This window comes from Saccopteryx bilineata, chromosome 4, assembly GCF_036850765.1.
Source record: "Saccopteryx bilineata isolate mSacBil1 chromosome 4, mSacBil1_pri_phased_curated, whole genome shotgun sequence".
NCBI classification, from domain to species: domain Eukaryota; kingdom Metazoa; phylum Chordata; class Mammalia; order Chiroptera; family Emballonuridae; genus Saccopteryx; species Saccopteryx bilineata.
The window spans coordinates 225111146-225127381 of record NC_089493.1 but is presented as its reverse complement, the minus strand read 5'-3'; the positions used below and the strand labels follow the sequence as shown (position 1 = coordinate 225127381).

Below are 16236 nucleotides of genomic sequence, written 5' to 3'. Positions count from 1 at the left end.
ACAGCTGAAAACAAGAAGTAGAGAGGAGGGGCAGTAACTCAGGTCTCCATGGAGATCTGAGATAGACCTCCCCCTACTGAAGCTGAGAAAGCAACCCACCCCCAGAGAGATTAACTGTCAGAAGAGGACTTCAGAGCCTCAGATCACACCCACTGCATTCCTGAATACAGTTTCAAATAAGCCCCCTGCTGAGATCAGCTAACAAGACAATCACCTGTTAAGAAAACAAACAAATCAAGACTTCAAAGTGGCCCAAATCCGAAAGTGGATTACAAATAATAGCTGATGCCAACCCAAGAAGACCTAGAAACAACACAAGTAAAAACTGGAGGCAGACAACACCAAGCCTAGACTCAACCAGCTCTACAAAGAAAACACCCAGACACCCAGGCACAATGAGAAGACAAAGAATTGCAATCCAAATGAAACCACAAGAGAGACCTTCAGGAGATGAACTGAGTGATATGGAAATAATCAAACTTCTAGATTCGGAGTTTAAAATAATGATTGTAAGGATGCTTAGGGATCTTAGAACAACAATGGATGGTCATCATGAACACCTAAATAAAGAAATAGCAAGTATAAAAAATGATATTGAAATATTAAAAAAGAATCAGTCGGAGATGACAAATACAATATCAGAAATGAAGACCACAATGGAAGGAATTAAAAACAGGATAGATAGAGCTGAGGATCGAATCAATGAGTTGGAGGACAACTGGAATGAAGGCATGAAAGCAGAGAAGAAAAAAGAAAAGAGACTCAAAAAGTCTGAGGAAACTCTTAGAGAGCTCTGTGACAACATAAAGAGAAATAACATCTGCATCATAGGGGTTCCTGAAGAAGAAGAGAAAGAACAAGGGATAGAGATTTTGTTCAATCATATCATAGCTGAAAACTTCCCTAAATTAATGCAGGAGAAACTCTCACAAATTCAAGAAGCACAGAGAACTCCACTAAAAAGAAACCCAAAGAAACCTACACCAAGACAGATCATAATTAAAATACCAAAGCTAAGTGATAAAGAGAAAATATTAAAAGCTGTGAGAGAAAAAAAGGCTATCACCTACAAAGGAGCCCCCATAAGGATGACATCAGACTTCTCAACAGAAACACTTGAGGCCAGAAGGGAATGGCAAGAAATATTCAAAGTAATGCAGAACAAGAACCTACAACCAAGACTACTTTATCCAGCAAGGCTGTCATTTAAACTCGAAGGAGAAATAAAAAGCTTCTCAGACAAAAAACAACTCAAGGAATTCATTACAACCAAACCAATGCTGCAGGAAATGTTAAGGGGCATGGTGTAAACAGATCAAAGTGGGGAAAGAATATAGCAAAAGAAGAATACAGCTTTAAAGAATAAAATGGCAATAAACAACTACATGTCAATAATAACCTTAAATGTAAATGTATTAAATGATCCAATCAAAAGTCATAGGGTAGCGCCTGACCTGGGGTGCCACAGTGGATAAAGCATTGACCTGGAATGCTGAGGTCACTGGTTCAAAACCCTGGGCTTGCCTGGTCAAGGCACATATGGGAGGTGATGCTTCCTGCTCCTCTCTTCTCTCTCTCTCTCTCTCTCTCTCTCTCTCTTTCTCTCCTGTCTAAAATGAATAAATAAAGTCTTAAAAAAAAAGTCATAGGGTAGCTGCCTGGATAAGAAAACAGGACCCGTACATATGCTGTCTACAAGAGACACACCTTAAAACAAAAGATGCACATAGGTTGAAGGTAAAAGGATGGAAAAAAACACCATGCAAATGGAAATGAAAAAAAAGCTGGGGTAGCAATACTTGTATCAGACAAAATGGACTTTAAAACAAAGAATATAGTAAGAGATAAAGAAGGCCACTACATAATGATAAAGGGAGCAATCCAACAGGAAGATATAACCATTATAAATATCTATGCACCTAATATAGGAGCACCTAAATATATAAAGTCGACTTTGATGGATATAAAGAGTGAGAAAAACAGCAACACTATAATAGTAGGGGATTTTAATACCCCACTAACGTCACTAGATAGATCCTCAAGAAAGAAAATTAACAAAGAAACAGCAGACTTAAAGGACACACTAGATCAACTCAATTTAATAGATATCTACAGAACCTTTCACCCTAAAGCAGCAGAATATACATTCTTTTCAAGTGCTCATGGTACATTCTCTAGGATAGACCACATGTTAGGGCACAAAAGTGCTCTCAACAAATTTAAGAAGATTGAAATCATATCAAACACTTTCTCCAATCACAATGGCATGAAACTAGAAATCAACCACAACAGAAAAGCTCAAAAATTCTCAAACACATGGAAACTAAATAGCAGATTGTTAAATAACAAATGAATTAAGAATGAGATCAAAGAAGAAATAAAAAAATTCCTAGAAATGAATGATAACAAGCATTCAACAACTCAAAATTTATGGGACACAGCAAAAACAGTACTGAGTGGGAAGTTCATAGCACTAGAGGCACACTTTCAGAAGCTAGAAAAAGCTCAAATAAACAACTTAACCCTGCATCTAAAAGAACTAGAAAAAGAACAGCAAGTAAAGACTAAATGTAGTAGAAGGAAGGAAATAATAAAGATCAGAACAGAAATAAATGACATAGAGACTAAAGAAACAATACAGAGGATCAATGAAACTAGGAGCTGGTTTTTTAAAAAGGTAAACAAGATTGATGAACCTTTAACTAGATTCACCAAGAAAAAGTGAGAGAGGACTCAAATAAAATTAGAAATGAGAGAAGGGAAATAACAACAGAAATACAAAGGATTGTAAGAAAATACTATGAAGAACTGTATGCCGAAAAACTAGACAATCTAGATGAAATGGACAAATTCCTTGAAACATACAATCTTCCAAAAATCAATCTGGAAGAATCAGAAAACCTAAACAGACCCATTACAACAAATGAGATTAAAACAGTTATCAAAGAACTCCCAACAAAGAAAAGTCCTGGGCCAGATGGCTTCACAAGTGAATTTTACCAACTATTCGAAGAAGAACTAATTCCTATCCTTCTCAAGCTATTTCAAAAAATTCAAGAGGAAGGAAGACTTCCAAGCTCCTTTTATGAGGCGAGCATAATTCTGATTCCAAAACCAGGCAAAGACAACACAAAGAAAGAAAATTATAGGCCAATATCCCTGATGAATATAGATGCTAAAATCCTCAACAAAATATTAGCAAACCAGATCCAACAATATATGGAAAAAATCATACACCATGATCAAGTGGGATTTATTCTGGGGAGGCAAGGCTGGTACAATATTCGCAAATCTATCAATGTTATTCATCACATAAACGAAAGGAAGGAGAAAAACCACATGATAATTTCAATAGATGCAGAAAAAGCATTTGATAAAATCCAGCACCCACTCATGATCAAAACTTTCAGCAAAGTGGGAATACAGGGAATATACCTCAACATGATAAAAGCCATGTATGACAAACCCACAGCCAACATCATACTCAATGGGCAAAAATTAAAAGCAATCCCCTTAAGATCAGGAACAAGGCAGGGGTGCCCCCTTTTACCACTCTTATTCAACATAGTCCTGGAAGTCCTAGCCACAGCAATCAGACAAGAAGAAGAAATAAAAGGCATTCAAGTTGGAAAAGAAGAAGTAAAGCTATCATTATTTGCAGATGATATGATATTGTATATAGAAAATCCTAAAGTCTCAGTCAAAAAACTACTGGACCTGATAAATGAATTCAGCAAAGTGGCAGGATATAAAATTAATACTCAGAAATCAGAGGCATTTTTATACACCAACAATGAACAGTCAGAAAGAGAAATTAAGGAAACAATCCCCTTCACTATTACAACCAAAAAAATAAAGTACCTAGGAGTACATTTAACCAAGGAGACTAAAGACTTGTACTCGGAAAATTACAAAACATTGATAAAAGAAATCAAGGAAGATACTAACAAGTGGAAGCATATACCGTGCTCATGGTTAGGAAGAATAAACATCATTAAAATGTCTATATTACCCAAAGCAATTTATAAATTCAATGCAATACCAATTAAAATACCAATGACATACTTCAAAGATATAGAACACATATTCCAAAAATTTATATGGAACCAAAAAAGGACACGAATAGCCTCAGCAATCTTAAAAAAGAAGAATAAAGGGGGAGGTATCACACTTCCTGATATCAAGTTATACTACAAGGCCATTGTACTCAAAACAGCCTGGTACTGGCATAAGAACAGGCATATAGATCAATGGAATAGAACAGAGAACCCAGAAACAAACCCACAGTTCTATGGACAACTGATATTTGACAAAGGAGGTAAGGAAATACAATGGAGTAAAGACAGCCTCTTCAACAAATGGTGTTGGGAAAATTGGACAGCTACCTGCAAAAAAATGAAACTAGATCACCAGCTTACACCACTCACAAAAATAAACTCAAAATGGATAAAAGACTTGAATGTAGGCCGTGAAACCATAAGCATCTTAGAAGAAAACAGGCAGTAAGCTCTCCGACATCTCTCGGAGCAATATATTTGCTGATTTATCTCCACAGGGAAGTGAAATAAAAGACAGGATAAACAAATGGGACTATATCAAACTAAAAAGCTTTTGCACAGCTAAAGACAACAAGAACAGAATAAAAAGACAAACTACACAATGGGAGAACATATTTGACAATACGTCTGATAAGGGATTAATAACCAAAATTTATAAAGAACTTGTAAAACTCAACACCAGGAAGACAAACAACCCAATCCAAAAATGGGCAAAAGAGATGAATAGACACTTCTCCAAAGAGGACATACAGATGGCCAATAGGCATATGAAAAAATGCTCAACATCACTAATCATTAGAGAAATGCAAATTAAAACCACAATGAGATATCACCTCACACCAGTCAGAATGGCGCTTATCAACAAAACAACACAGAATAAGTGCTGGCGAGGATGTGAAGAAAAGGGGACCCTCCTGCACTGCTGGTGGGAATGCAGACTGGTGCAGCCACTGTGGAAAACAGTATGGAGATTCCTCAAAAAACTGAAAATCGAACCGCCTTTTGACCCAGCTATCCCACTTTTAAGAATATACCCCAAGGACACCATAGAACGGCTCGAAAAGGAGAAATGCACCCGCATGTTTGTGGCAGCATTGTTCACAATAGCGAAGATCTGGAAACAGCCCAAGTGTCCGTCAGAGGACGAGTGGATTAAAAAACTTTGGTACATATATACTATGGAATACTACTCAGCCATAAGAAATGATGACATCGGATCATTTACAATAACATGGATGGACCTTGATAACATTATACGGAGTGAAATAAGTAAATCAGAAAAAAAACTGAGATGAATCCATACATAGAAGGGACATAAAAATGAGACTCAGAGACATGAACAAGAATGTGATGGCAACAGGGGCGGGGGGGTTGGGGGAGGGGGGAGGGGGTGAAGAAGGAGAGAGGGGTTAGGGGAGGGGAGGGGCTTAAAGAAAACCAGATAGAAGGTGACAGAAGACAATTTAACTTTGCGGGAGGGGTATACAGCACAATCAAATGTCAAAATAATCTAGAGATATTTTCTCTCAACATATGTACCCTGATTTATCAATGTCACTGCATTAAATTTAATAAAAAAATATTAATATTAAAAAAAAATCTAAAAAAAAAACAAAAAAACTACTGGACCTGATAAATGAATTCAGCAAAGTGGCAGGATATAAAATTAATACTCAGAAATCAGAGGCATTTTTATACACCAACAATGAACAGTCAGAAAGAGAAATTAAGGAAACAATCCCCTTCACTATTACAACCAAAAAAATAAAGTACCTAGGAGTACATTTAACCAAGGAGACTAAAGACTTGTACTCAGAAAATTATAAAACATTGATAAAAGAAATCAAGGAAGATACAAACAAGTGGAAGCATATACCGTGCTCATGGTTAGGAAGAATAAACATCATTAAAATGTCTATATTACCCAAAGTAATTTATAAATTCAATGCAAAACCAATTAAAATACCAATGACATACTTTAAAGATATAGATCACATATTCCAAAATTTTATATGGAACCAAAAGGGAGCACGAATAGCCTCAGCAATCTTAAAAAAGAAGAATAAAGGGGGAGGTATCACACTTCCTGATATCAAGCTATACTACAAGGCCATTGTACTCAAAACAGCCTGGTACTGGCATAAGAACAGGCACATAGATCAATGGAACAGAACGGAGAACTCAGAAATTAACCCTCAGCTCTATGGACAACTGATATTTGACAAAGGAGGTAAGAGCATACATTGGAGTAAAGACAGCCTCTTCAACAAATGGTGTTGGGAAAATTGGACAGTAACCTGCAAAAAAATGAAACTAGACCACCAACTTACACCATTCACAAAAATAAACTCAAAATGGATAAAAGACTTAAATGTAAGGCGTGAAACCATAAGCATCTTAGAAGAAAACATAGGCAGTAAGCTCTGCGACATCTCTGGCAGCAATATATTTACTGATTTATCTCCACGGACAAGTGAAATAAAAGACAGGATAAACAAATGGGACTTTATCAAACTAAAAAGCTTTTGCACAGTCAAAGACAATAAGACAGAATAAAAAGACAAACTACACAATGGGAGAACATATTTGACAGTATGTCTGATAAGGGGTTAATAACCAAAATTTATAAAGAACTTGTAAATCTCAACACCAGAAAGACGAACAATCCAATCCAAAAATGGGCAAAAGAGATGAATAGACACTTCTCCAAAGAGGATATACAGATAGCCAATAGGCATATGAAAAAATGCTCAACATCATTAATCATTAGAGAAATGCAAGTTAAAACCACAATGATATATCACCTCACACTGGTTAGAATGGCGCTCATCAACAAAACAACACAGAATAAGTGCTGGCGAGGATGTGAAGAAAAGGGCACCCTCCTGCACTGCTGGTGGGAATGCAGACTGGTGCAGCCTCTGTGGAAAACAGTATGGAGATTCCTCAAAAAATTGAAAATCGAACTGCCTTTTGACCCAGCCATCCCATTTTTAGGAATATACCCCAAAGACACCATAGAACGGTTCCAGAAGGAGAAATACACCCCCGTGTTTATAGCAGCATTGTTCACAATAGCGAAGATCTGGAAACAACTCAAGTGTCCGTCAGAGGACAAGTGGATTAAAAAGCTTTGGTACATATATACTATGAAATACTACTCAGCCATAAGAAATGATGACATTGGATCATTTATAATAACATGGATGGACCTTGATAACATTATACGGAGTGAAATAAGTAAATCAGAAAAAACTAAGAACTGTATGAACCCATGCATAGATGGGACATAAAAATGAGACTCAGAGACAGGGAAAAGAATGTGATGGTAACAGGGGGTGGGGTGGAGGGGTGGTGAGGGGGGCGAGGAAGGAGAGGGAGGGAGTGGGGGGAGGGGAGGGGAACAAAGAATACCAGATAGAAGGTGACGGAGGACGATTTGACTTTGAGTGAGGGGTATGCAGCATAATCAAAGGTCAAAATATTAATAATCTGGACATGTTTTCTCGGAACATATATACCCTGATTTATCAATGTCACTGCATTAAAATTAATAAAAATAAGATTTTAAAAACCAACTAACAGCTAATAAAAGAATATGAAAAACTATATTCCAACAATGGATACAATTTTCTCTTTATTTGACTAGCCCAGGTTAAACTTAATAAATATGCTATTAAGAAAATTATGAGGCAGGTGGGCACTGTTTTCAGGAGAATAGTTTGACAATATTTATCAAGGTTTTTAATCATACACTTGATTTGATCAGCAATTATACTATTAGAAAGTCATAAGAGCAAGAATGTATACACAAGACACTGATGTCAGCACTGTTTATAAGGTTGTAGAATTGAAAACAAATGCCCAGTCATTAGGACTAATTAAATCAATGGTGAATCATCCACAGAAAGAAAAACTATGCTGTCTTTAAAAATAACATTAGAACATATAGACAGCCAATAGGCATATGTAAAGATGCTCAATGTCACTAATCATCAGAGAAATGCCAATTAAAACTACAATGATATCATTTCACACCTGTCAGAATGGCTAACATCAATAAATCAACAAATATGTGTTGACGAGGATGTGGAGAAAAGAAAACCCTCTGCACTGTTGGTGAGAATGCAGACTCATGCAGCCACTGTGAAAAGCAGTATGGAGTTACCTCAAAAAATAAAAACGGAACTGCCTTATGATCCAGCAATTCCAATTCTGGGAATTTATCAAAAACAACATGTAACACTAATTCAAAAGAATATATGCACTGTTATGTTCATTGCAGCATTATTTACAATAGCCAAGATGTGGGAGCAGCCTAAGTGTCCACAAGTAGATGAGTTGATGAAGAAAGCTGTGGTGCCTTTACACAGTGGAATACTACTTGACCATATAAAGAAGGGAATCTTACCCTTGTGACACAGGAAGGGCCTAGAGTGTATTACACTAAGTGAAATAAGCCAGTCAGAGAAAGACTGGCTTCACTCATATGTGGAATCTAATGAACTAACAAGCAAAACAGAGACAGGGTCATAGATAGAGAGCAGGTGGACAGCTATGGGGAAAGGGGAGTTGCGGAAGGGCTGTATGAGAGGAGGGATTGAGCGAAAAAGAAAAAACTCATGGACATGAATAACAGTGTGGAGGATGAGGGGAGGGGAAGAGGGTGTAGGGAGGATAAATGGTGATGAGGACTTGACTTGGGGTGGTGAACACACAATACAGTGTACAGATGATGTGTTGTAGAATTGTGCACCTGAAAGCTATATGATCTTGTTAACCAGTACCACCCCAATAAATTCAATAAAAAGGAAAAAAATTAAAATGAATATTGAAAAAAAAAAACACAAAAAAACAATCCCAGTTTGTTTGTTTGTTTGTTTGTTTTTCAGACTTCTCTGCTGGATGTAAGCCTAAAATCAGTTTTAGAAAAAAATTATCTTTAGCTCTATTTTTCTTTTCTTTTTTTTTTTAATTGGGTTGTTATGAATAAAGCTAAAATATAAACATCCTGCTGCCCCATACATGATAGAATGCCCTTCTGTGATGATGCCAGCCACAAGAGAGGGGGCCTCACCTGCAGTAACCCGTGTACAATAAGGGGGACGGTTCAACCTGCTGAATAGGATTTTTTTTATAAATAAATTTTTTACTAATTTTAGTGGGGTGACATCAATAAATCAGGGTACATATATTCAAAGAAAACATGTCCAGGTTATCTTGTCATTCAATTATGTTGCATACCCATCACCCAAAGTCAGATTGTCCTCTGTCACCTTCTATCTAGTTTTCTTTGTGTCCCTCCCCCTCTCCCTCTCCCCCCCCCCCCATAACCACCACACTCTTGTCCATGTCTCTTAGTCTCGTTTTTATGTCCCACCAATGTATGGAATCATGCAGTTCTTGTTTTTTTCTGATTTACTTCTTTCACTCTGTATAATGTTATCAAGATCCCACCATTTTGTTGTAAGTGATCCGATGTCATCATTTCTTATGGCTGAATAGTATACCATGGTATATATGTGCCACATCTTCTTTATCCAGTCTTTTATTTATTTATTTTTTAACAGTGATTAAAGCCTTTAAGCAAACTTTTGGCCAATACAGCAAGAATCCATAAAAGAGTAGTGTCCTTAACATGTTCACCAAGTCCAAGTGAATAGGATTTTGTGTCTGTGAAAGTACCCCAGGTAATGCTCATTTAGACTTGTAATCAAGAATATGTTATTAAATATTATAGCTTTATTTTCTCTAAACTTCAAGACTAATTAAGGCCATTAGTATTAATTTTAATAAAGAATTTTCTTATATAGATTAATTACTTTATTCATTTGTCAGTTCCAAATACAATTCTTTGCACATCATCTATGTGCCAGGCACTGCTGTAAGTATTAAGAATAAAGTAGTTCCTGACCTGTGGTGGCGCAGTGGATAAAGCGTCGACCTGGAAATGCTGAGGTCGCTGGTTCGAAACCCTGGGTTTGCCTGGTCAAGGCACATATGGGAGTTGATGCTTCCAGCTCCTCCCCTCCTTCTCTTTCTGTCTCTCCTCTCTCTCTCTCTCTCTCTCTCTCTCTCTCTCTCTCTGTCTCTCCCTCTCTCTTAAAAAAATGAATAAAAAAACCAGAAAAACCTTAAAAATTAAAAAAAAAAGGAATAAAGTAGTGAAGAAAGTTAGTATGTGTCCTAGCTACAAGGAACTGGTCATAATAATTTGTTACCAGTTTTCATAAAATTATACAGTGAAATACACTAAAACCAAAAGAATGTGGATTTTAATTTAATTATTTCATTACTTAATCTTTATTTTATGATTCAAATGGTACTTGGGATATTTAAGTACATCTAGTATGTATAGTGGAAGTAGCACAAACAGAACCACAGGTTTAAATCCTATCTCCAGAACAGCTAGTTATGTCACCTATGAGCAGGTTATTTAACCATTCTGAGCTTTATTTCCACTTTTCAAAGTTAGGGTAATTATTTCACTGGGTAGCTTTGACAGTTACATAAAATGTACAGAGACTAGTGCAGTGCCTACCATGTGATCACTGCATGATAAAAGCACATTTTCTGCCCCATGCCAACTTTTCTGTGTCATGGTGTTCCCAAGCCATCAATGTAAATATCAGTTATTAATGCTTTAACCATATTTTGAATTAAAAATTATAGAATGTATTAGAATGAAAGCTAGTTAATATCCTACAGGATACTAAAACCCCAAAATTGTAGTGTCTTCTTTAGGTAAACAGAAAATAATATTGCATTCTATCAATTTTACAGAATTGTAAAGTGACTGCATGGTAATCAGATGTGCTAAATTACAGTTCTCTAGAGCTAAAGAGTCAGATGGTCCTCAGACAGGCCTGTTAAAATATTCTCTTAATATGACTTTAAAGAAGCAAGTGATCATCTTTATAAAAATTATATAGCATTAATACAGGTTATTTAATGACAGAATTCTGTATAAACCAATGCTTTTATATTTCAGAAATCATCTCTTTTATTTATTGATTCTAACAACTTTCTATATTTTATCTCTGTACATACAGGTTAAAATTTTATGATTATTCTTCTTGCTAACCTTTTATCAGCAGAATAAAACCACAAATAAATTGCTAAGTAAAATTACATCAAATAATTTTATAAAAGTTTGGCAGAAAAAAAGGTTTAATAAGTTAAATACTGGAAATACCTAGCATACTGGGTGATTCTGGTATAGCAACTGTAAATCATAATAAGGAAAAAATTATTTTTTCTTTTATAAAATTTTTCCTTTACTTTTGTGTTAATATTACAGTATCCCAACAGATATTTTAAAGATTGTGTTTTCTGTGGGTGCTTGGACAACAGCAGGATGGAATTACCTTTTAGAGAAATATAAACAAACTGTCAATGTCAAGTGCTGAAAAACACAAAATTCTGTATGCATTGTCAGCCAGCAAGTATCAAGAACAGTTAATGGAGTAAGTGCATTAATTTAAGTGATTAAAAGTAAAATGATACAAATTCAGTGAGGTCACTAAAATTTTAGCTAACATTTCAAAAGCATATAATAATTGAATCAGAATTTGAATTGCTTTGCCTTAAAAAATAGTCAAAATGTAATGGCAAAAAATGGATATTTCCAAGTTATTAATCATGTAATTGTTACTATATAAATGGCTAACTTTTGCTTTCATAACCTTGGAGAACAATTATTGCAAAAACACATTCTTCTATATAAGATACTGTACACGATCTTATCAAAGTTTTTTGAAATAGTAAGTGAATAAAATTACTTCTAGAACAAAGTAAAGGATTAATTAGAGCATTAAAAATGTTAGCCAGTAGAGAATTTACTACTATTTCTGGCCAATTATATTTTATCATGCCTCTTTCTCTTCTGTTCTTTTAATATATTGGTAGCTTGAGTTAACTTTCATTACATTACATAGCCAATGCCATGAGAAATCATGTGGTCTTCATTTCTTCAGATTAATTGAACTAGGAATGAAGGAGAGATTATCAAGACACAGGACCTGGCACTTCTTCATGCAATTGCTGGAAACCCGAAGGGGCAGCGACTAGCCTGGAATTTTGTGAGAGAGAATTGGACCCATCTCCTAAATAGTTGGCATTCACTTATCTCCATTGTCGCTCTTCCCATCCAGCTGTCTCAGTTGCTTAAAACCAACTGTACTCAAGTGTCCCCCAAAACATACGTACGATACCATCTTACCCAAATGGTTTGATGATGTCTATTGGTTTTAAACCTAGTGCAGATTACTCTGCCCAGGTGCAAGGGAGAGGAATGAGCAGAAGGGAATGGGAACAGATTTCTCTTGCTCATCCCAGGCAAAGAATTGCTGGGGACAAGTACTAGCTGAATTAAATTCAGTCATCAGCCCCATCCCCCCAACTCCCCCTGGCTTTCTCACCAGCCCAGAGGATTTCAATGATGCCATATCTAATGCATTGTACATGTTTGGCTTGCTTTTTGTTTGGGAGCTAACTTCAGAAATTTTGATGAGAACTAATCCCCACCCCCCAGATCCCCTGTAAAAGTGGCACAGCAGGGAACATAGAGTGGTTGAAAGAAATCTGATTAGAAGTGTCTTGGGGGCCCTCCTCCAAAACCGGATTGCTTCTGAGTCTGTTCTGGGATCCAACTTTTGGGAGAACTGGGGCTCACTCCAGTATTGCCCCTCAGCCTAAACTATCCCCAGGGGGGGAAACCGATAACGATTAGATTGCATCGAATGGACAGGATCTCGTTGCTTTCTCTCACAACAAACTCCCTGCTAAGATGCTCAGCTATTTGCTCATCCAAATCCAAAATGTCACTTGTGAAATACTGTATGGGAAATATCCTGAATGAGAGAGCTGTGTAATTTTCTCTGTTATCTTAGTGTCAGTGTCTCTGATGTCAGTTATCCCCCATTCCTCTTACCTCTCGTATCTTTGACATACAGGACTCCGAGTCCTCCCAGATAGCTTTGTGTAAGCAAAAAGTACATCCCCCCCTTCTCCCAATCTTCAATGGGTTGACATCATATGAAACCAAACAGCTAGAAACTGCTTTTTAAAAAAATGTGTTTCCTTAAAACCCTACTGGAACCATTGGTTTGGTTGTTTGCAGACTGTCAGTTCCCTTCTGAAATGATCAGGCTTTTTCTGCAATGCTGTCAGTTTCCTTTGTAAGTGGAAAGTATCCCCCTGCCTGACCATGTGCAGAGCCTAGACTTGGAGTCGCTTCTTAGACATATCTGTGCTCTGCTATGGAGCACATATCCCTTTGACCTGTGGTACAAATGCTCTGTAAAAGACTTTGGGGTGAAGGATGTGGTCTGTGGTTGTGAATGAGAGCTCAACCTAGTAACATTGCCCTAATAAATACAATGTTTCTACACAGTGGTGTTCAACATGAGATGAGGAAGTCTGTAAGATAATGCATTAGCATGCAAGAAGAAAATATCACCACATATATTTTATGCTATTTAAATTTTCTTTTCTACATACAACAGTACATGGACATGTACTGTAATTTGGAAAGTTGTTGGTCAAAAAACCTTTACTGATGGGTGCATAATAAAAAAAATGTAGAAAATGATGCTTTAAACATAAACAGAAATTTAAATATAAACATTGCTAAATAAGGTTTTCTTAAAAGGATTTACTACATTTTAATTTTATGGTCACATTTGATAAATTACATAGATTTGGGGTTTTACTGGATGAATATCAGTTATTCTTATGGTAATTAATACTACCTATTATTATACACAAGCTTATCATATAGCTATTAATGTTATACATCTAAAAAATATGATATAATCAACATAAGGTCCATATTTCAATTACTTAAATCCTTTGCTTTTTTTCAGATTTGATTTGGGCTCCTTTGCCATGAGACTGATCGTTTCTGGCACGGCATCTCATTTTTCTTCCAAGGATGAGTTGCAGGAGGTTTGTGACTTTCTATAGCTAATAGTTTACAATAAATGTTCAATGGTGGAATTGAAAGTATACTTAGGTGCAGTCTGGTTTAAAGTTCTCATTTTAGTAGAAGAAAATGAGTTATTTATCTAATGTCATGTGTAAGGACCAAGAAAAGATCAAAATGTTAGATTCAGGAAAGTGTGCTGGGATTGCCAGAGTGTAGGAGCAGAGACAGGGAGGTAATGATAGGGACCCTGTAAGGCTGAGAACAAAGGAAGACCAACGTTTGCATTCCATTGGTCAGAGACCCTTATCAGAAGTTTATGTTTGAAATTCGCCAATGAGCTAGACCCAGCCCCTGTTGCTATGCTGTGTGCGACCCCTTTAGTGAATAGGTAACTGCCACATCTGCTTCTGTATAATGAATGCTTGCTTACTTAGGATATATAAGGACCTAGCTGTAAGCACCAGGCATGATTCCCGTTTGTAGCTCCTTGTGAGTACGGTGTCTCCGGACACCTGGGAATTCGCCCCTGCGCAGGTTAAACTGGCCAATAAAGAAACATCTATACTCCTGAAAGTCTCCGACGTCTGTTCTCGTACCCGGTGCATGCTACACGTGTAGCAAGTATGTGGAAGGCAAAGGACTAAAATCTTACAAAATTTATAAAAAGGTTTAGAGATGAGTCCTTTTGTATTATGTTGTTCATATTGTGTCATCAGGAATAATTATATTGAACTTTGAAAGAGTTCAGAAAAGTTCTTTTTTTAAACTCCTAATGTAGGTAGTTCTACTTGTCTTTTAAAAAGCATTCTAGTGTTTTAAATATTCTTTCCACAAGAAATTTTGAAGCAAAATTCAGAAGTCTAGAACTTAATCCAGCTCACTCTATGACTTGGCTTAATCACAATTTCTTCACCCAGAGTGTGCTGACTTGTAAGATGAAGATTTATCTTTCCTGTCTGTTTTTGTTTATTGTTTGAAGATAAAGTAAAGTAACAATTATGCAAAAAAAAAGAAAAAATAAAGAGAAGATGAAAATAACCTTTTAAAGGTTGGCAGAGAAATGCGTGCACTGTCTTTTTATAAGTTGCAAGCCATTTGAAACTCTTCGGAAGAGAACGTGTTTTTTGAACCATGTCAGTAATTCATTTCTTGCTTATTTTTCAGGTGGAACTGTTCTTTGAATCTCTTAAAACCCAAGGATCACACGTGGATACTTTTCAAATTGTTCTGGAAACCATATCCAAAAATATTAAATGGCTGGAGAAGAATCTTCTCACTCTGAGGACTTGGCTACTGGTTAGGATTTGAATGGTCAATAGAAAGAGCACATCAGATGCAGATTATGTCTGCATGAAACTGGCAAAGCTCAAGTCACAGTGCCAGGTGTTTTGTCTAACCAGTAAGAAGCATCAAGAAGTCCACCAGTGCAGCTGCTATGGTCTCTAACGGACTGATATGTGACACTGGGGGTCAGGTAAGGCCAGTTCAGTAGCCTATTTAAAAGTAAACCTTCTGATAATGGAGATATGTGGAGATGTGAATATTGACACATAGATATAGCTGTGATAGTTTAGCCGCAACACAAACTGTCTACATTGCCTGACATTATGCCCCTCTTGCTTTGCTGCTTTTTAACCTTGCTTACTATCTTGGAATTTGTTTAACCAGTTTTATCTCCATGAAAACAGAGTCAATTCATAAACTAAATCTTTTATTTGCATCCAGTCATTTTATCACTCTTCACCCACTTCAACTCAGCCTGAATAGTTTAATTATTACCATTTGTGGAAAATTTGAAGCAAATATAAAAGCAAATATCAGGAAAGCAAAGATTTTTTTTTTTTGGTATTTTTTCTGAAGTTGGAAACGGGGAGGTAGTCAGACAGACTCCTGCATGCACCTGACCAGGAGCCACCCGGCACGCCCACCAGGGGCCAATGCTCTGCCCATCTGGAGCATCACTTTGTTGCAACCAGAGCCATTCTAGTGCCTGAGGCAGAGGCCACAGAGCCATCCTCAGCACCTGGGCCAACCTTGCTCCAGTGGAGCCTTGGCTGCGGGAGGGGAAGAGAGAGACAGAGAGGAAGGAGAGGGGGAGGGAGGTGGAGAAGCAGATGGGCGCTTCTCCTGTGTGCCCTGGCCGGGAATCGAACCCAGGACTCCTGCACGCCAGGCCGATGCTCTACCACTGAGCCAACCGGCCAGGGCCAAGCAAAGATTCTTGTTACCAAATATCAGATTATTAGAAGC

General features: G+C 36.9%; 1 protein-coding gene across 1 annotated transcript in view; it reads left to right on the top strand.

The window, feature by feature from the left end:
• The window catches only part of ERAP2 (endoplasmic reticulum aminopeptidase 2), a 50657-nt gene extending 35363 nt beyond the window's left edge, over window positions 1-15294 (top strand). The window contains 6 exon segments of the mRNA XM_066276810.1: window positions 11359-11443; window positions 11445-11524; window positions 12035-12048; window positions 12051-12174; window positions 13925-14006; window positions 15151-15294. Coding sequence (XP_066132907.1) covers window positions 11359-11443; window positions 11445-11524; window positions 12035-12048; window positions 12051-12174; window positions 13925-14006; window positions 15151-15294 — 529 coding nt within the window.
• The last annotated feature ends 942 nt before the right edge of the window (window positions 15295-16236 follow it).